The sequence below is a fragment of the Struthio camelus genome, chromosome 23, assembly GCF_040807025.1.
Source record: "Struthio camelus isolate bStrCam1 chromosome 23, bStrCam1.hap1, whole genome shotgun sequence".
Taxonomy (NCBI): domain Eukaryota; kingdom Metazoa; phylum Chordata; class Aves; order Struthioniformes; family Struthionidae; genus Struthio; species Struthio camelus.
In genome coordinates, this window is record NC_090964.1 from 7,713,528 (window position 1) to 7,733,670 (window position 20,143).

At 46.6% G+C, this 20,143-nt stretch overlaps 2 protein-coding genes across 5 annotated transcripts in view; one reads left to right on the top strand and one right to left on the bottom strand.

The window, feature by feature from the left end:
- NIPAL3 (NIPA like domain containing 3) overlaps window positions 1-3,684 on the bottom strand; it is a 16,479-nt gene extending 12,795 nt beyond the window's left edge. The window contains exons 1-2 of one of the 2 annotated variants that reach the window (XM_068917547.1): window positions 3,583-3,684; window positions 1,166-1,574 (exon numbers count right to left, since the gene is read on the bottom strand). In XM_068917547.1, the coding sequence (XP_068773648.1) occupies window positions 1,166-1,264 (99 nt within the window). In that variant the 5' untranslated portion in view covers window positions 1,265-1,574; window positions 3,583-3,684. Of the gene's footprint in view, window positions 1-1,165; window positions 1,575-2,809; window positions 2,987-3,582 lie in introns of those variants that run through there. The other variant, XM_068917546.1, reaches the window with a different exon arrangement.
- On the top strand, window positions 3,359-19,358 carry STPG1 (sperm tail PG-rich repeat containing 1). Of its 3 annotated transcripts, XM_068917549.1 has the most exons (9): window positions 3,803-4,185; window positions 4,283-4,401; window positions 5,518-5,621; window positions 9,373-9,474; window positions 10,187-10,360; window positions 13,701-13,812; window positions 14,515-14,686; window positions 16,105-16,295; window positions 19,035-19,358. In XM_068917549.1, the coding sequence occupies exons 2-9, from the start codon at window positions 4,341-4,343 to the stop codon at window positions 19,109-19,111; spliced, it is 993 nt and encodes a 330-aa protein (XP_068773650.1). In that variant the 5' UTR covers window positions 3,803-4,185; window positions 4,283-4,340; the 3' UTR covers window positions 19,112-19,358. The 3 variants fall into 3 exon arrangements, with proteins under 3 accessions (XP_068773649.1, XP_068773650.1, XP_009666550.1); XM_068917548.1 differs by lacking the exons at window positions 3,803-4,185; window positions 19,035-19,358 and adding an exon at window positions 3,359-3,463 and having other exon boundaries at window positions 16,105-16,786; XM_009668255.2 differs by lacking the exon at window positions 19,035-19,358 and having other exon boundaries at window positions 16,105-16,786.
- Window positions 19,359-20,143: the final 785 nt, after the last annotated feature.

Here is a 20,143-nt window from a genome sequence, read left to right on the forward strand (position 1 = left end):
AGGCTGAGACACAACTGAAATGTACATTAGGAGTAAACAGAAGAACCCAAGGCCAGGCCAAGCCGTTTAGCATTTATCTTCCTCCAACAACTGTCTAAATCTCATCCGATATCATTAGCGCTTTTCACTTTAGTGCAGGTCTCCAAGATAACACTGGAGTACTTACTCTGATTGATTTGGGATAGCTGAGCTCACATTTGTATTCCTCCCTCAACAGTAAATATACTAGTCCCGCTTTTCTCATACTTGATAAAGCAATGACTTGAAACTTTAAAGTTCATATCAGTGGAATAAAAAGCTCTTTCTCGGGCTAAAAGAAAGTAAGGTTCATCCAAGCAGCTTCAGTCAAAAACACATGAGATATCTTCCCATAACAGACAGTAAAGTTGGTATAAAAATATCACAGGGTGATCACAGATGCAGCCAGCAAAACTCGGCACTATTGGCTGGTTCATCAGCTGGATTTCAGCTTGGAAGGCATGGCAGAGATAGCACCTCTGCTGAAAAACCCCTTAGAGTAGCACAAATTTGGAGTTGGCTCCTGGGCTGTGAGAGCGTGCAAGCCCAGAAGATGCTCATGTCAGCCTGGTCAACTGCTATATTGCACTTAGGATTGCGGTCTCAGTAAAGCACTTTTTCTGCTGAAAAAAAGGCTTTCTTGCTGGGATTTTCAGAGCGCCTTCAGAAACAGGGACTCGGAGAAAACTGAACTGCAAACAGCTCCACTCTCAGCTGGGGAACAAGGAGGAACTACAGCAATGACTCTGTTCCTACCTTGGCTGTAGGCTCTGTGCATGACCGTGGGCTGACCCACCTGAAATACAAGCACTTGAAGATACAAAACACCTCAATTACTGATGTGGGAGTTCGGCTGAAAAGGAACTGAGCAGAGTTTATTGCATCTAACCACCTTCAGATATCCACCTGATCTTTTAATTGCTGATCATTCTTTCTCCACTTTGTCTAGCTCTTCAAGACATGGGATTTCTCTTTCTTTCTCTCACTGCTTATATACACAACGTGTAATACACTGGCGCCTCCAGGCACAGCAAAATACAAAGACAATGCACTTTCCACGAAAAAGATAAGCAAAACACAAAGTTGCATTATCAGCTTTCTTGAATAGTTAAGGCCTTCCAGGGGTACACTGGGGTAGAAATCTGACCTTGTAAGAAAAGGAGTCTGTGTGTGGCTGTACAGAAACTGCTGCTGTGGCCAATGGAAGCTGCTGAAGTTGCAGATTTGGACCACTGCCTCCTTCCATTTTGATTTATTGGAGCGCTTGCTTTTTAGCTTCTTCGACACTGGAACTGCTCTTTAAAGAAGAGACTCAGACCCTGGTGGAAACACTTTATCTGTAGCTTTGTACCACTTCTTCCCTTCCATCCTGCTTGCTTAGAAAAAGGATGATTAGTTCAGTGAAGAACAAGAAACCTCTCTGTAGGCTATCCGCTGCTTTTCTTTTTACTCTACACTAAGCCGAGACAGGACAGGTTCTCCAGGCAGAGGTGTAGATCAGCCAAAATTTCCAGTGAGTTAGTGGGGCAGCAAGGTTATATTCCTCCAAGATGACACTAGAAAAGATTAAAAACAAGAATCCGGTCAAATGAACTCCATGGTACAAAGCCTGCAATGAAACCCTGGAGAAGGGTAGCCCACAGATCTCACACTCTCACAGAAAATTCCCTGCTATCAAACTAAGACCTGCACAGATCATCAGAGAAAGCAGAGTTTAAATGGCTTCTCAGAAAGTCTCAAACACCAAAACTCACACAGTACTTGGTTTACTTAAGCTCACGAACCAGCTTGGCCCTGAAGGTGACTTATAATCAGCTGGTATTAAATATCAGGCCTCTCCATTTGGAAAGCTCTGATCAAAAAGCCTCAGAAGTCCTCCAAGTAGTGTTTTTCACTTCCCTACTGCCTGCTGACCTCTGTTGTTTGTTCAGGACACAGCATTACATCAGTCACACCGTTCCCATGTGCTGGAGCTGACAGCACTCCTGTTCACATAAACAAAGGTCTCATTTTAGTGTAATCACTAGGAGGGAGTGGAGTTAGGAAGCTAAATTCCTTGGAGACAGACTCATTACAGGTGTCTGGAAAGCACACCACAGCAAAGCTGTCTGAGATCCGTGCATGCCACGACGACTCCTTTCCCCAAACACCTCAAGGAGCCTCAGCATCCCTGAGGAATGGATGATGGTGAAAAAAAATTCTTCTTTGTACAGAGAGAGAAGCTGGGGTACGGACACCTCAGGGTGCAACCCTCACTGGTGATGAGTCCCTCTCACTCTGGCAAAACACTACCCAAAACAGCATGCGCTCCGCATCTCTCAGTCTCAAACCCTGGACGCTTTGCCCATGGTCATACCTTGAGGTGGCAGGACCATCCCATCCGCAGGCTGCGATTTGCAAGCTCTCTTGGCTAACTTTAGCCAGCGAGGGGTTATGCCAACGCGTGGGCTGCCCAAGCGCGTCCAGCACCACCGGCATGGGGGGAAGCAGGGGCAGCACGGCGGTCTAGCCGCGAAGGGGGCCAAAAGCGCCCTGTCGCGAGGGGGCAGATCTGCCCCACCGCGAAGGGAGGGGAGGGGGAGGCAAAACCACCCCCTGCCCTGCACGGCCGAGGGCCACGGGTGCCCCCAGGACACGCTCCCCGGGCCAGGCCGCCCTGCCCAGCCTCGCACCCGCGGCCAGACCCCGGCGGGGGCCGTTTCCGACTGAAACCCTCACGAAAAGCGGCAGGAGAGCCCCAAAGCCAGGCCCGCCAGGAGCCCAGGGGTGATGCCCTCCCCGCGGCACTCACCTGCTCCCGGCGGGGTGCAGCGGCCGCCCCGCGGCTCGGCGGCTTCACCCTCAACTTCTGCCCCTGCCCGGGCCCTGTTTGGCCCCTGCCCGGCCCCGCCGATTTGCCGCTGTCAGTCGGGGGCCGGGCGCCGGCTGCCACTGGCTGCCAGGCGGGGGCCGGGCCGGGCGGAGGCGCGGGGTCGTGACGGAGCCGTTGCTCCCGGCTCGCTGCTGGGGTGGCCTCTAGCGGCGGCAGCGCCCTGCGCCTCCCCGCTTATCCACAGCGCGGCGGCGGCAGGGCCCCCCCGGCGGGGACGGGACAGCGCAGCCGGCCCCGGCCCACTCGTGCGCTTGGCAGCCCTGGGGGGGGGGGGGGGGAGGGCGATGCGGCGCTGGCACGGTGCTTCCTCCCCCCGCCACCGAGAGCCACCTTAAGGCGCCTGCGCAGTCGAGGCTGCGCCCAGCCACCTTAAGTAGCGGCGCACGCTTAGCCGAGCGCGCCCGCCGCCTCGGAAAGCTCGCCTGTGATTGGGCGCGCTTCAGAGGGCACAATGTAACAGGCCAAGTGATTGGCGAGAAAGCTTGTTCGGCCGTTGTCTCGGCAACCAGGTGTACCCTTTCCCCGAGCCGCCGGTGCCGCTGAGGGCTAGAGCGCCCCGAGTCACCCGGGCAGGTAGGGCCGTTCCCGCCCTGCGCCGCTCCGCCTCACCCGGGCGGGCAGCGCTGCTACCGCCCTGCGCCTCACCCGGGCGGGCAGCGCCGTTGCCCCCGTGCTCGGCGGCGCCGCCTCACCTAGGCAGGTGGGGTCTCTCCCGGCGTGCACCGCGCCGCCTCACCCAGGCGGGCGAGGGTCGCTCCCGGCGTGCACCGCTCCTTCCCATCTGGCGCGTAGCCTCCGTTCCCGGCGTGCACCGCGCCGCCTCACCTGGGCGGGCGGGGCTTCTCCCGGCGTGCACCGCGCCGCCTCACCTGGGCGGGCGGTGCCTGTCCCGGCGTGCACCGCGCCGCCCCTTCACCGCGGCCCGCCGGAGCGGGCGCTCGTCGCGGCGGCGGTGGCCCCACCGGGGGACGGGTCGGTGCTGGGGGTGCCCTGCCGGGAGCCTGCGCGAAGGGCCTGCTCCTGTCCGCTTCCCTGGCCCATCTCCCGCCACCTCTAGAGCCCCGCGTCCGCTGGCGGGCGCCATTTCTTCCCGTGCGTGCAGGAGCGGGCTGTAGCGAGGCCCTTCTCCCTCTCCAAGATACGCCACGGCGACAGCAGCCACCTCCCCCGCCCCCTTTACCCCGCGGTCTCCCCTACCTGAAAGACGGATGCCCCTGGCACCAGTCCTGCCACCTTTAACACCGAGGCCAGCAGCACTGCAAAGGTTCATTGAATCGCTCGTGGCGAAAAGAGAGGTGATGAGCGATGCTTTGGCACTGCATCTCTGTGAAAACGTCTACCCCGTTTGGTCAGCCTCTGTCTGCATGTTAATACCTCTGATTGATGTTTCAGAAACAGAATGGTGATGCTACACGGAGTCGTTTCACTCGATGTGCCATAGCTCTGTAACATGGGTACCTGCTTTAAGAGCCTTTTCTCTGATGCTCTTGGACATTCGGAAGGGAAAAAAGGTACATTGAGCAGAAAAGCACCAAACGGTGCAATATAGTGAACGGAAACCACACTTTAACAATCATTTCACAGCGGAAGAAGAAATAGCTGAACCGTGCAAATTTTCTTTCAAAGCAGAGCAAGGATTCGTTAGTGAAACTAGTCAATAGAGAGTGACATCCAGATCACTTTATATCCACAGCCAGTTAGAGGTGTTTCAGGCCCAAGTCCAAAATTGCTCTCCTTGGGGACATTTAAACCAGCACAAGGGATTAAGAAATGCCATCAAAGCATAACCCTCTAGTTCTCAAGGCAGTGGAAAGTTTATTTGCTCCTTGCTCTTGCAGCACTGACCACCTCCTGTCCTTCCAAACACTACCGCTGTAATGTGAGAACCTTTTCCCTAGCAATTATTCAGATCTCTCCCCTGCACTAACCAATCTTCCCACTAATCGCAGAGCTTATCTCAGGACATACACCATCCCTTGTCAGAAACATGCCTCATTTTCACTGAGCTTATATTTAAAATATCCTATTGATGCACTATTGCTGATGCAGCTCTGTGACTGGTAGTAATAACACCAAGTCTGGACTAGATGAGGCACCAGTATTTTTTCGTGTCTGGGAGAGACTATGTGATTTAAAAAACTTGCAGCTTCTGCCTCAACAATCCTGCAAAGCCAAGGCCTTTGAGTCGTGGCCTGCAAAGCACACCACTTCTTGGGAAGCACTGAACAGGTTAGCATCTGACTGAGCTCCCCAGGAGCGAGGGATACTCAGCATCTTTCCTCAAATGTTCAGTCTGAGAGAGGGTCAGCCCCACAAACTGAGTTGCTAAAATGCCTGACTAAACAAGGACGTGCTGCAAAAGTTATTTAAGTGCACTGAGTCACCTTTAAAGCCTGTTCATCAACACTGAAGTGCTTCAAAGTGCTTTTTTTCTCTTTGCTTCTTAAACAAATCAGGGAAACTAAATGCAGAAACGACTGCTGATTTCTTGACTTCTTGAATATTGCAGTAATGTTAGATTTGCCTTTAACTTATACATCTTATTTAATATGAAAGCAGGTATTCCAGTTACATGTTCCCTGTATCTCCATATTCAGAATTTTCTTTTTATTGGCTGTTCCTTTTAGGTTTCAAGGTTTCCTCTGGTCCTTATAAACATCATACAAACGTAGTCTTAAACTCAGAAAAAAAGGGATTTAATTCTCAATCAAAGAGATTTCAGTATAACCAGGTGAGTAACAAAATGTTTGAAGTTTATGTCTTTGTTTTGAATTTTTTTGCAACTCATAATGATCCTGTTTTGTAACCAAGAATAGCAGCTAAGTGTAGATCAAGGTCCTTAAACTAGCTTTGCAGTCGCAGCTGATGACTGTATGATGAAAATGGTAAAACAATATTATGGTTTAAACCTTGAAATTACCCCACATATAGTACCCTCTTCTTTACCTTCTCCTCATCTCTCACCCATCCAGGTTTGCCCTGGTCCCATTTCCAATCTTCCAGAGCTCCCCAGGACACAATACATATATATTGCATCTCTCCTGAAATTCAGGAGCAAATTCAAAGAAATCAGTAGAGTTGACTCAGCCTTACGCTTGTGTAATAATAGCATAATATGAGCCCTCCCATCTTTTGATATTCACCCCAGTCCTTTCCTGGTTTGTAGGAATTACATGGTACATCTGTTATCTGGCCAGCAGAGGGAAGCAGAAAGATGCTATAAAATCATACTGCTTTCCTGGCCTGGGCTACGCAGGGTTTCTTTTTAAGTCCAGACAGCAGTCACACGGGCCAAGGCCCTCCCGTGCTTCCTGGATCCAGCTTTCAAGCTACTTCCTCTGCTGGTGAACAGAGAATGCCTGCTCCTTCTGACAGTCTCCTGCCGTCTGGTGACTATGTAGTAATCCCTGAACTCTGAAAATTAAGTGTATTCAGAATTTCTGTAACTTTGTGTGCCAGGTAGGTAAAGTAGGTAAATCAGGAAAATATCTTCCCTCTTTCTTCTTCTGCCTTTAGCATCTTCTCTTTCTTCTCCTTCCTTTGATCTCTTCCTCCTTGCTTGTCTCTCCCATCTCAGTGATATCAGGAGCATATTATCTCAGGATTGAATAACAGCAATCAAGGACGTAAAGGACAAAAGATGAGGGAAAATGATCAAGGTAGAGAAGTTGCTTAAATACCTTCTGTAGGCGCCATCAGTCTGTCTGGTCAGCTTCCAGGAGTTCCAGATGACCTGATGCTAAGTTCTGACTAAAAGAGAAGAGGCATAGTCTTCAGGTAGCTTCACAAAGCGCTCCCTTCCCTTTGAGAATTTCCTGCTTGAAGGGCAGAGCAGGCAGAAAGCCAAACCACAAGCTACACAAGGGCTTGGCTGATTCTTTCTTAAGCTTTATCCCTAGAGAAAAGTTACTGCACCAAGTAGAGGAGGGGAAGCATTAATTCCATTAACACTAGACCTTTCTGGGACTGCTTAGTTTCCTCCACCAAAAACACTTGACTCTTCAGCACAACCCATTTTGGAGCACATTCCTTCAGCAGGGTAGTCAGGGATAAATGCCAGTGCATGAAGTTTATCCGCTTGTAATTTAGGCAATGTAAAGAGCTTATTTGCTTCTCACTACTTGACCTGGAATACCTAACAAGTGAGTTGACCCACTTTTGTAATTGTGCCAGTTTAGCACTGTACTCGCACAGTCCTATGGCTTACAGAATACTGGCGTTTTGCAAGATATTTCCACTGGACTTGCTTCATACCCAGTGCCCTCTAATATAATGGAACTGGCATATTTTTTGATTTTATTATTTTTAGCACTGCAGTAGCACCATTACACTTGTAATTCCATGCACATAGCAAAGAACAACACTGCTGCAGCAGAAAAACGGATTAGTGAAGCTGGTTTGCCCACGATCTCATCATAAGTCAACAGCAGAGACGGGAGGTAGCCAGGCTCCCTCAATCCCAAAACATCTCTGATAGATAGCGCTGCCTGCCCATTCCCACCCATTCTTCCCTTCAGCCTCCTCTTTTGCAAGGCACAACATGGTCAGAGCCTGGCAAAAGATATTCTGCTTCTTGGGATGATTCTGCCACTTCTAGTTGCTTCTTAAAAGGGAGTGGGTCACTCCATGCCTGCTTCTGCTGTATGGCCATCAACACAAGTCCTGTTTGGATGCTGGGTTTCAATCAACCATGTACTTGTCTTATGCAGTCTCCCATTTCCCTGTTTTTATCCTTGTGGCTCTCCTGCTCTTTCTGGATGCTGCAAAGACTTCTGCACAGTCAAATCCCTACCTTCAGGCTTGTGTCTTTGCAGGAGAGAGGTAATGCCCAAAATACTTCCTTTACCTCCTCTCCACCACCCACTGGCTCATTATTCTTCAGTCCCATGAAGCCTATTCTCTTTCTCCCAATGTTATGCCCACACTGTTTTTTGGGGCATCTGATCACTGTCTGAATCCTCCTCTGAACTCATCAGAGCAGAAACAAAGTAACTTCTGGGCTTCTGTCCAGAATATTTTCCATTCATAGCTGGCAGACAAGATAATTAATGAAGGTCGCATAATGATAGAATGCTCTTAAAGGTCAAGAGCCTAAGTTCTTTCCATCCTACATACCAGCATCATCTAACATTTCTGTTCATAAAGGGCTGTCTCATTCATCCTGTATGATCCCAGATCTTCCAAATCCCACTGTTTTTTCTAGGACTGGCAGAAGTAGATAATGTTACTAAGGGCATTCAGCACTTCATGGGACCACGCCTGAAAAGCTGGAAGTGTCATCGTGTACGACATAGGCTGCTTTTAATTTATTTGGCTCTATAAATAGAATCCCGCCCAGTTCTCTTTTTGAAAAGCTCAGAAAAAGAACAGAGTCAGGAAAGGTGTGGCGACTGCGAATAATGCGTTCTGCCCACATGCTGAATTAATTAGGCCCAACTCAGATGTTACAGGTGAGATTTTAGATTTGCTGTGGCTCCCAGTCTGTACAAAGTGCCCTGTAGATAGTAGGGAAATTTGATCTTCCTCATACTCAGAAATGCTCATTTTTCCATGCAACTGGAGACTTGCATTAAAAGATTATAATTTGGAAATAATAAAAACATCTACCTCAATGCACAATTGCAATTAAAACAGAAAATTCATGGTGCAAGTGATGGGTTGGAAAATGATACAGAAAATAAAGACATTATATATGCTGTGAGTACACCTTCAGCTGGAATGTTATGTTCACTTGTGGCCACCCTAACTCTAAAAAAGGCTGCAGCAGAAATAGACTCAGTTTAGAAATATGTGATATGATCATTAAAGTCCCAATAAAGACTGAAAACACTGAAGATGTTTAGTTTAGAGAGGAAGCAAATAAGACTTGGCTTGAAATGTATGGGGGAGAATTTAAAAAAAGAGGCATAGTAAGCTTTTCCCATATCGTATGAAACAGAAGGATGTCAGCATAAAATTAAAAATCAACAAATTTAAACCTGAAAGAAGGAAGTATATAAACTGTTCATTTTCTATTTGTAGGCTGGAGTGGTAATTTACCATGAAAGCTATTGGGAGCAACAGTTATACAAATTTAAAAAAAAAAAAAACAAAAACAGAAGTCATTCATTTACGGAACTCACAGCCATAAGGACTAGTAAAGAGCAAGCGAAGTTTAAAAGATGTTTAGATACATATAATGATCCTCAGTAGGCTGCTCTTCTGTACCTTTTCTTGAAGTATTTGGCCCTGGGCATTGAGAACGAGGAGAATGGACTATGTGGATCACTGCTGTGTTCCAGCTTCACTATTCTCAGAGTCACTGCTAAAATAACCAGTGTGTTTTGGCCTATGCTCAGAAAGATGAAGAGCATGGGCTTAGTGAGAAAAGGAGCTGTCCCATTAAAATCAGTGTGAATCTATGCCTGTATTTCATTGCATCTGCCCCAGGAGGATGGTGGCTAATGCAGCTTGGTCACCATGTGTGATATTTCTCTTGCTAGAATGAAAACCCAGGCCCAGGATTCTATAATGTCACTCATCAGTCTGCAGAGAGCAACAGCACCTCGTTGTCTCAGAAAGGAACTGGATACTTTCCTTCCCTGGTAAGAGGAAGCAGTTTTTTTCAGACTGATTTCTAAAGCCATTGAAGTCAGCTAATGCTTTTGTATTGACTTCAGTGGACTATGGATCTGGTCTTTAGCCTACTCTGTTGTGCTTTTCTTGGTTACCTATTTAGTGTGGCATTGAGGATGTTTCTAAAATCCAGCCAGGAAGGAAAATAATTTCTCACTGTTAACAGACACAGTTATAATTAAGCTTGAATTCCAGCAGCTATTCTAAACTGCTTTTTCATGTGCTCTTACCTTTTCAATTCAATTTCCAAGAAGAGGTGATCATTTTAATTTTGGATGAACTCTCTTAAGCAAAATTGGCAGAGCTGTTGTTTAGTTCCAAAGGCATAGAGAAGGATCCATACACACAGTTTGTGGACTCGGTTAAAATATTGTATGAGGCTGTTGGAAAGAGGCTAAAGTGAACGACTTCAGCATCTGTTCTAACACAAGACTTAAGTGAAAAACCTTAGGCAAGCTGGTGAGCATCTCTTCACCCCAGAAGGAAGAAATTGACTAGTAGCTGAAAAAGTGGATCCCCCTATTTCATCTCATAGAACTTGCAGCACAGTTTCTGCTGTCTTTAAAATGCAAAAGGTGATTTGTCCTTAAAAATTATATTTGGTAAATTCTAGGCCTCAGTTATTTCCCAATTTCTTTCCAGCTCAGCTACTGACAATCTCCTTGCTCCCTCTGCTTCCAGGTTGCACGCATTGCACACAGCAAAATCGCCAGCTATCCAGCTGCAAATGCCTACAAGATCCCATCATGTTTTCAGTCCAAGCAAGACTTTAGCAAGGGAAACTCTAGCATGTTTCAACAACCCATTGCTGGGAAGATTGAAAAAATCCCCATGCCAGCACCTGATCAATACCACGTAAGGAGGCTTGCGGGCGAGGACAAGGGTGGCACAGCTAACGTGTAATGCTTGTTATGTGCAGAGATATATATGAAAGCAATTGTTCTGGTGTAATCCATCATAGATTAGAATGGGACAGGCCTATTGGCTATCACTGGTTTGGTCCCACATCTTCACAGTCAGTACATTCTTGTCAACAGTAGGCACAGCTCAAACTCTCCTAGCTAAGCAGTGAACAAGGGTGTTATTGTACCTCAGAAAACACTGGAGATAGCTTTAACCTAGCTAGTTTGGGTGCAGCTCAGAATAGCCCAGAGCTTGGGCTCAGGAACTAGCCCACTAAGTACTTATCCCGTGCCTGGCTATCCTGAGGTCTGTGCCACTGTGGCTAGCTTGGCATCAGTATCTAAGTCAACAAGCATGAAGCTAGCTCAGGTATTTCTGCATGATCTGCGGTCTCACCTCTGTGCTGCAGATGTACTCCAGCCTGTTGCAAACCTCGAGCACACATCGGGCAGTAACTCTTCAGTACCAAGGGAGTGAGAACACATCCTTGACCCAGGCCTGCAGCAACCTCTGTCCTTCTTGCGGCATCACTGGCTTCTATACTGAAAGACCCTATAGCACCTCATGGGTTGTCATCCCAGAAATACTACCTGTGTTGGCTGGGTGTAGGGGACTTTTGCTAAGGTGCTTGAGGTGGGTAGTTTCACATCTTTTAACAGGTATTGGGTTTTGAGGTTCAACCTCAAAGCTGGAAATCAAGACTGCATATGTAAAACTGACGTAACTGACTGTGCCCTTCCACTTGCTGTGGAGCTGTGCCAGTTTATATCAGCTGAGGACCTAGCCCTCAGGTTCAGTTCTTGAACCTCTTGCTGATTCACTCTTGTATAAGTCAGTTAACTGTTCTGTGCCTGATGCTCTCCACCCATGCCATGGTGACCAGACCTCACTGGGCTGTTGTAAGCTTTAGTCCACAGGAATTCAGAGTGTTTTGAGATACTGAAATGGGAGATCTTAACAAAACACAAAGTGCTATTAGCAGTTATCAGATAAATTATAATAATATACACACTTAGACTAGTTTAATAGTTAGTGCTTATAGACTTCCCTGTCCCCTCAGTGGTGTCCTGCTATAGCTGTGATTACATTTAGATTGTTTTGTTACTCTTGAGAGAGAGAGCTTTTTCTTCTTCTGCACAGCATGACTGCTCAACTACTGTCTCTCTGTTTATTTAGATTGCACTCATTTCCCAGTAAGCCTTCCCCTTTTACACTGCACCTCAGTGAAGTTACATCCACTGTGTGGTGAGGTAAAGCATGTTGAGTCTTTGTAACATCTGATGACTTTGCATAGCTGTTTAATACAGAATGAAGATGACACAGTTTAATAAGCTTAATAAGTTGCTACTCATAGCTGAGACATCTTCACTAGCTGCATGCATGTTCTTGAAGCAATTCATGCTCTTATAAGTTAATTTGATACGGTTTAAACATCAGCAAAGGTGTTTTAAACAACCACGTCTTACCTCACAGTTTGGGTGTGCGAAGAGCACATACGCACAGTTACTGAGACTCAGCTGACATGGGGTAATCATGGTCGCTCGTACACCTAAACACTAAGACAGTGAACTTTCTTAAAATGATTCACTCTGCCTGAGTATCTGCCCCAGCATGTTCTAAGTTGATTAAACTAGTTTGCAAGCCATAATTATTTTCTATATCATAGTATAATGGATTCGCATCATATTATTTTTAACATTGTAAGAATTTGCTTCTGGGAACGGCCTTCTTGAATTAATCACTGACTCATGATTTACTATAGGAGATAATATCTAACCTACAAGAAGCAGAACAGGAAACTATCTATTTAAAAGATGGCAGCGCCTGATAATTTATGATTATAGACAAAGAGACATCTGAGAAGAAAAGGCCAAATCCTGCAGTCTTTACATGGTCACGGCTCTTACTCAGGCAAAAAGGAACTTCTAAGAACTGAAGGATCTGCCCTTGAGGAAGTGACAGCTGAAAATTAACAAATATTAGGGGGGGGAAAAAAAAAAAAGACTGAGCAACAGGAAAACGGTGTCCCAAGCTGTCCTCTAAGCTGTCTTCAGCCCTGGGACCAAACGCAATTTTAAAATGAAGCCAGTGAATCATCATGACTTCTGTAGGCATTTCACTAGCTTAACAAAGGAAAAATAAGAAAACAGGAAAAATAGGTCAGTCTTTCATGTTTGAATCTTTTATCCAAGTGTCTTTTTGCTACCTCCACGCTCTTGTGCTTCAACTGGACTCTTCCACTTATATTAGTGAATTAACCTTGACCATCAGATGTTTTTATGAGTTTCCCTAACTATACGATGCTTGGAAAAAAGATCAATTTCAGCACAGACAGCAATAAATAACTTTACATAGTGTAGCATGTGCCAGGAGATAAGATTATCTTGGGAACCTAAAGGGTCTTTCCTTTGTCCCGTTTCACCATTGATCTGTTTTGTGATTTTGGCCAACTCTCATCAGCTTTTGCACCATTGTTTTTTTGTGTCTTTAATGAGAGCAGGTATCACTGTGAGTTTGAGGCTCCTTAGGAGCTGTGGATAAAATGTGTTTCTATGTATATTTTGTAGATGATCTGTAGTGTGCAGCATGCATCAGGAGAGTGACTGTGGCAGGTAGCTGAGCACGCCACATGAGCTGCGTGACCTGCTCCCCCAAGGACTTTTGACACCTCTGTCCAAGTTAATTAGCTCAGAGACTGCTAGCGGCATAACAACAGTGCTGCACACTGAGCCTGGCACAGGCTGCAGGCGGGCACAAGCACTCCAGCAGTTACTTGCAGTGAGCAGGCTTGAACAAACTGAAATACAAATTCTTTGGTTGTCCTTAGCTCAAAGCCATCAGCCCGTGCTACAGTCTCAGCAGCAACAGCCATGGAGACATACCCTTTGCTCTGCAGAGGTTCTCAGGTGCTGTCATGCAGATGCCATCTTGGCAGCGCCACCTCAAATTCTGGGCTAAGTCAGTGGCTTGAACCAAGCCGGACATTTAGGTAGAGGCGATGTGGGAGAAGTCTGGAGACAGCAGTTAAACACACAAAGCCACATTTTCTGCAAGAGCTTCAGGTCCTCAGCGTCTGTGTAAAAGCAACTTTTACATGCTGGGCAGTCACAAAGAGACCTACCTACAATTGGTAAGCACTCCCAGATTTTGGCCCTAATGCTGCCTACAGCTGTATCATTAGAACCATTCATGATGGAGACAACTGGATTTTAAATGTGGGTTTTCCTTTGTTGGTAATTACCCACAGGTAAAGTCAATTCAAAGGTATTCACAAGCCCTTTTTCTAAAACAGACCTCTGTGGATTTCTGCAAGCAAAGCAACAGTGTTTCTGCCCATGCCGTGTTTGTGTCCAAAACCACAAGAGGATTAAATTTGGAAAAAATTGGAAAATTGCCTTCTCCATGTGAGTGAGTCTTGAGCTGGTAGGAAAGGTGTTGCTGGTGATTCTGGGTCTGATTCTGTGGGGCGCAGAGCACCATCACACACAGATTTGGGTCACTCAGGACTTCTAAAGGCATGCTGGGTTTGAGCAGGTGTCAGGGCACTAGTGAGTCCCTTCCAAGACCTGTGGGTAGGCCCCTTTGAATCCGAGACAACCATTCGGAAAACCATCCTGATAGTTTTGAGTAGCCATAAGGAATCACTAGAACACCCTACAGCTCCGTATGAATGCCAGAGGCTTCAGGAGAAGCCACATTAGTGCATAATATACTCAGCTCCACAGTACTCTAGCAGTGAAAGAAGGCTACTCCTGGCCCATTGCCTGGTGAGGTTTAGACCTGGAGCGTGAGGGCTCCTAGCTTTGTAACCTATCTTACAAGTTTTTCCAGACACGAGTTCTCCTCCTGTTTGATTCTTTAAAATTGCTAATATCTCCGTTTGTTCCTGTGCTCAGGACAAAGTTTAGCGTTGCCTTATCAGTATCCCTCGAAATAAGCTCTGCCCAGACAGCACTTTTTAAATCCAGAAATGATTTCCCCACACAATCCTGTTATACCAGTTCTTTTTCCTTCTATTACATTCACTGACTGATGCACTCTCATTCCTCAGTGCCACTGTTGTGGCCTTGTTTGGTATTTACATCCCTTTCCTGTTTGTTTTGCAGGTCACTACAACATCAACGATTCCCTCATCAAGGTGTCTCCCAAGAGTATAACATCTTGCTTCAAATCAAAGGCCTCCCATCCGACAAAGATGGACAGATTCATTACACAGACTGCAACCTACCCAACACAGCCACATAAACCTACCAAGGAAGCAAAGAAAACTCCTTTCAGGTAAGTCCAGCTCTGGAAGACACGCCACTTTTATAGGACATATGAAAATACCTCAAATAGCAGAGGAATCCCACAGGGTCCCACTATGTAATGCGGTCCAATATGGTCAGTTATTGCCAAGGGTTTAGAGGAACTGGCTCAGAAATGGAAGTGTCGCAGTGCATTGCCTTGAAGGGGAGTGTGGGTTGATAGCACCCTGGAGCAGTGTATCAGAGGTACCTTTATCTTAGGATCTCTCAGACATTTACAAACAGTAATTAAATACTGCACCACCCTTATGATGTAGGGGTAATTTCATATCCCCATTTTACAGAGCACAAAGCCAGAGCGCACATGACCTGCAAAAGGAGCCTGCAGCTCTCACATCCTAGGCAGAGGCTTTGAGCACTAGGCTCTGTTTCTTTTGTGTTGCCAGTGCCTGAACTCAGCCCCAGAGGAACACACTAGCCAGATCCGGGAGCAACTGAACAGGGTCTCAGGAGACTTGATGGGTAAAGCATGGGCATTTCCTCAGCCCCTGCTAAGGCTGGGAATTAGAGTTCAAAAGAGGCTTGCAAAACGTCAAACGCTTCCTTCAACCTAGAACTGCCATTCCCATTCTACCCCTTGTTTCCAAGGCATTAAAGGCATGAAAGGAAACTCCCTTCCCCCAAGCCCTCTTCCCCCTTGGTAGCGTATGAGAAGATAAATAAATCTACCTATCAGCAAATTGTTCAAGTATATTTATTGTCACCATGCACTGACTTTGCCCAGCCTAAGATTAAGATCAACAATAAATTCCTAACCATGGAAAAGAATGAGAACATGAGAAAGCCCACGGCTCCTTACCCAACAGGTGTATCTTTACTACATCTCTCAGCAGTTGTATCTTACGACAGGGGCTTTGTAAAAAGAGTGGGAAGCTGTAAGCAGAGACAGAAGCAATGCCAAATGGCATTTGATAAGGACAGAGGGCTAGAGGAAAGGGCAAATTAAATATGAGGCGAGAAGATCGCCGGTCTGCTCTGTCAGAAAACGCCAAAGTGCTCCACGGCCATCTGCTGAGGTTAAAGTCTGTGCCCTCTCCCATTTCAATCAGTGGGAGAGAATGGGAAGAACTCCCAGCTAGAGTCACTTGGCATCGCTGTCTTGGCTTCAGTGCTATCTGGCTCTAGAGTAGCTGAGCAGCCACGTCTCTGCAGATACAGGGCAGGGTCTGGACAACTGGCTAGTCTTGTGTTTTGCAATAAATAAAGCAAGCTGTCCATGGCATTGCAATTGGACCCTTTTATGCCCAGTTCATTTCTCAAAGATTTTGGCTTAGGACCTTTAAGCATCCACCTCCCCAGGGCACTTAACAGAAACCACAGCCTTCATTTCCAGACACGAAAACCCCATCAATTCAGGACAAGCTTCTCAAGTCTCTTCTCTCTTGACAGGCAGAAATTCTGCTTGACTCTCTCTGCTCCAGCCGTCCCACCCTGTAAAGACCCTCCCTCACCTGGGCCTGGGCAATATGAGCTTGTGGATTACAAAGGGTCTCCAAAGCAGGACTGCTCGAGCGCTGTGTTCCTGTCAAGCACAGGGCGATGGACAGGGAGAGGATCACAGGAAGGTTTGCCTGGGCCAGGTAAAAATGAAAATTGTTCTTCACTACTAGAGACACCAAAACACTTTGCAGAGGTGACTATACAGTGCAATTGCACACTCAACAGGAAGGAAACAAGGCAGAGAAGATAGGAGAGCCCATCTGCAAAGGCATGTAGACACCTCAAGATGCACACCATTTCCAGAAGGCACCTAAACTCAGTAGGACGTAGCATGTGGGATCATTTGTGAATCGGGGACAGTGGGTTTATGATGGCGCACCAAGTGCCTAAATCCTTATGAGATCAGACTGTGGTGTCTCCTGACACCTTTAGATGGTCCAATATCTTTGCATATCTGGGCTAAATGGTCTCCAAAGGGCCACACAGGAGCAACATGGCAGAAGCAGGGCTCGAGTCCTGACTGCCACCTCTTTCTGACTTACTGGTCCATATTTTATGTTATTATTTTTAAGGGCAATATTGAAAAAAAGGATGTTTGAGGTATAAAGGCCATTAAAATATAACTAACTGTCAGCAGGTTTGACAAACAGGTTCTACACATGCACTGTAACTCACAGAACTATCACACAATTCTGGCTGTTGGTACCACAGACATTTCACCTGGGTTGTTTTACTGTTTTGATGGAAGAAAGTAGCAGATGCAGGGAGAGAGGAAAAAAAAAAAGTGTGTCTTGTTACAGTAGAGAAAGCATCCATATCCCAGCCAGAGAGCAACGCTGCAGAGCATCCCAGCACCGAATCTCCTTGGTTTTACACCACTCTGGCTGTTCTCTCCCCCAGGGGCTTCCCCAGGGGGTTTCCAGACATAAATTTGAAAGAAGAAACACATCCTGCAGTTTGTAATCAGGAAATGCCTGTTGAAGGGGGAGGAGGGACTCACCCTCAAAGAGGAATGGGTTAAACACACCACACTGACTTACAGCAACACGCTTTGTTTTGGTGCTACCAGTCTGTCCAGTATGGAGCAGTGGGCAGGCTGCCTCACTCCCGCAGGTAGCCTCGCAGTGCAAGTTGTTGCGTTGATGGCAAAGGGATGGCTCACATGAGGAAGCGTGCCCAAATTTTGTCCCTCTGACGTTAGCATTGATAGAAGAGAGGCAGATGCAGGGACAAACCCTGCTGTGGTCCCCTTGTGTTTGTCTTTCCTTTTGTCCTTTGTCTCCAGTTCTTTACTGCAGAGATACAGAGCTAGTCACGGGGTGAGGAACGGCTCAGCTGAATGTGTGTGGAACACGTCCCTCAGTGCCTCTTTGCTAATTGGTGCTAGGCACAAGTAACATTATTTTCTCAGTCAGACTCATATTTCTTGCCTTATTTGTTTCTTCCAAGATTCTTAAGTCCTTCTGGGAGGTTACCATAGGGCTAGAAGAGCAAATAGTAGCAAATTTGCCGTTCTTTCTAGTGAATGAGCTTACCTAGCTGCAGAAGTCATACCAGCCACAAACAGCTAGTGAACATGTTGGTGCCATCAGTCTCTCCAGAGCCCTTGCAACAGCACAAATGGGTTTTTCTGAAGCCGTGTCCAGATCACATCCCAGGATTTGTAATGTACTGTGTAAACATGCTAACTCCCTTCAAGCTGTTCTGTGGACTAGACTAGGAGAAGATCCCCAGCTAACGTAAATTGATCTGTCTCAGTTAAAGAAACCGAGCTAGACTAGTTTATTCATGCTAAAGATCTGGCCCAGAATCATTAAGAATGGTATTTCTAGTCTACTCCCTTCATCCCATGCAATACCATGTTAGTGCATGAAAAGGACAAAGAGACACCATCATCACAAACATGTCCATCGTTGTAGTCTTCTCTCTATTGCCAAAAATACCATAAGTCTCCTTTCAACTCTAGCCTGAAAGGAGGGGAAGAAAATTCCATTGGATCAAAATTCCCAGTTATGAGATTAGAGGTGGCTTTAGCCCTTGTCCACAAGAAGGTACAGAATAGTTCTGTACTATACCACAAAGAACAACAGCAGAACTACAGGGAGGCTAAACATACTTCACAATGAAATTAGCTGGTGTCCGATACAAAGCAGCAGCTTTCCAGAAGGCTGGTTATTCACTAGTTATTGATGCCAGGGCTGCTTGGGAGACAAAGTTGCAGTGTATCCAAGAACTCCAGGTAATCCTTTGCACAGGATTGGGTGTGACAGTCAAATATACAATCAAGACAATCCTCAGCTTACTAAAACTGAGTCCATGTACACCAGATATTAGCATTAAACCTTAATTCTATGGCCAACATCCCTTCCCAGTAGAAGATATGAGGATATTCACACAGGCTGACCGTGCAGAGGGTTCTAGTACCTGTCTCATCAATCAGAAATTTGGTTATAGCAGTCCTAGGAATTACCTAGGTGAGAAAGCAGAGCAGAGGGGACCCCTCACTGACCTCATTAAAGATTTTCACGTTGTGAGGAAGATGCAGAAAGAGTTTCAGTCCCTCCTATCTTTGGTCCTCTCTGGTATCCATCACAGTGCCAGGACACCTCCAAATGTGATGCATGGGTGTCCTAACAAAACACAGGATGCTGCTTTTCCCACTAGGTCAATGGAGAACCACACCACACAGAGATCCTCAGAGCTGCTTGGATGGTGATGCAAGGAATGAATAAGCATGGGTAAAGACATAAAAATTGGGTTTTATTTGTACAACTGAACAGCAGAGCCCTCCACCTAGCGCTGTGGATACCAGAGCTCTTGCAAAACTCAGCTCATAGGCTGCTATATTTCTCTTTTTTAATGCATCTTCCTCCTTGTAGGTGCTTATTCGCCCAAAACACTCAAGAAAGATTCCTTCATCTACAACTATGATAGCAAGTGGGTCCCAGTGCTGTGAGCAGGAGAACCCAGACACCAGAGTGAGGTTCCACAGATGGGGCTTCTTTCAAACGCTGCAAAGCACATGCTGACTCACAGTAAGTGGTCCTGTCCTCAGCCTGCCAGGGTTGGCCACCTGATAGTTCAGCAGCTAATAGCAGTATTCAGAACATACTCTATATTGGAAGATAATCATTAGCTGAAGTTGACTTGAGAGCTTCCAGTTTAGCTGATGGTGAATAATTAATACAATTAATGAAAGTTGCAAAAACCTCCTCTTGGTGCCATCATCTGATACGCCAAAAAGAGAATAGTCCCTTGTAGCCCTAGGAGATGCTACCATGAGCAGGGAGACAGTCCTTTCTTATCAAGGTTGAAACACGTGAAAAGGACAGCGTGGGCAAATCCTACACTTCTGCTGTGCTCACTCAGAGGACGGACACTTGGGTTTGCTACACAGCATCAGGCCTTGGTGCAGCTGAAGCACTGTGCCCATGTGGGCTGTGCGTCATACCTTGACAATGCGGGTGCCCAGACACCCTCCCCCACACACTCGCCAGGTACATTTTACAAGCCAGTTGACATGAACCTTCCTGACTCAAGTCAGCACAAACCAGCTGCTGACTGTCCAGAGCAGAGGCTGCTCCAAAGGAAGCTTCTCTCATTTGTCTGCCTGAGCCCTTTGCAAAACACAAGTGGGTTCATACTTTCACACGACCTTTGTTCAGTCAAAGGTGAATCGCCTTCATCACTTGTATCTTAATCTTCAAAAGGCGCTGGTGGGCTCCGGGCAAAGAGTCAAGAATGCTTTCACATATTTGGGAGCTCTGCTTTACGCAACCTCTACAGCAACTCGCCTTTGCTGGAAGGGATGAGTGATACTGAGCCAGTCAGCAAAACACCCACCTTCGGCAGGGGGCGGTGACCATGTGTGCTTTTACACTGGCGTGAATCAACTGGCATTTCCCTGCATGCAGGGAAGTTACCACGATTTAAAACCTGACAAAGTCAGGCTTACCCAGAACAAGTACCTGGTTCTCTGCCTCCACCC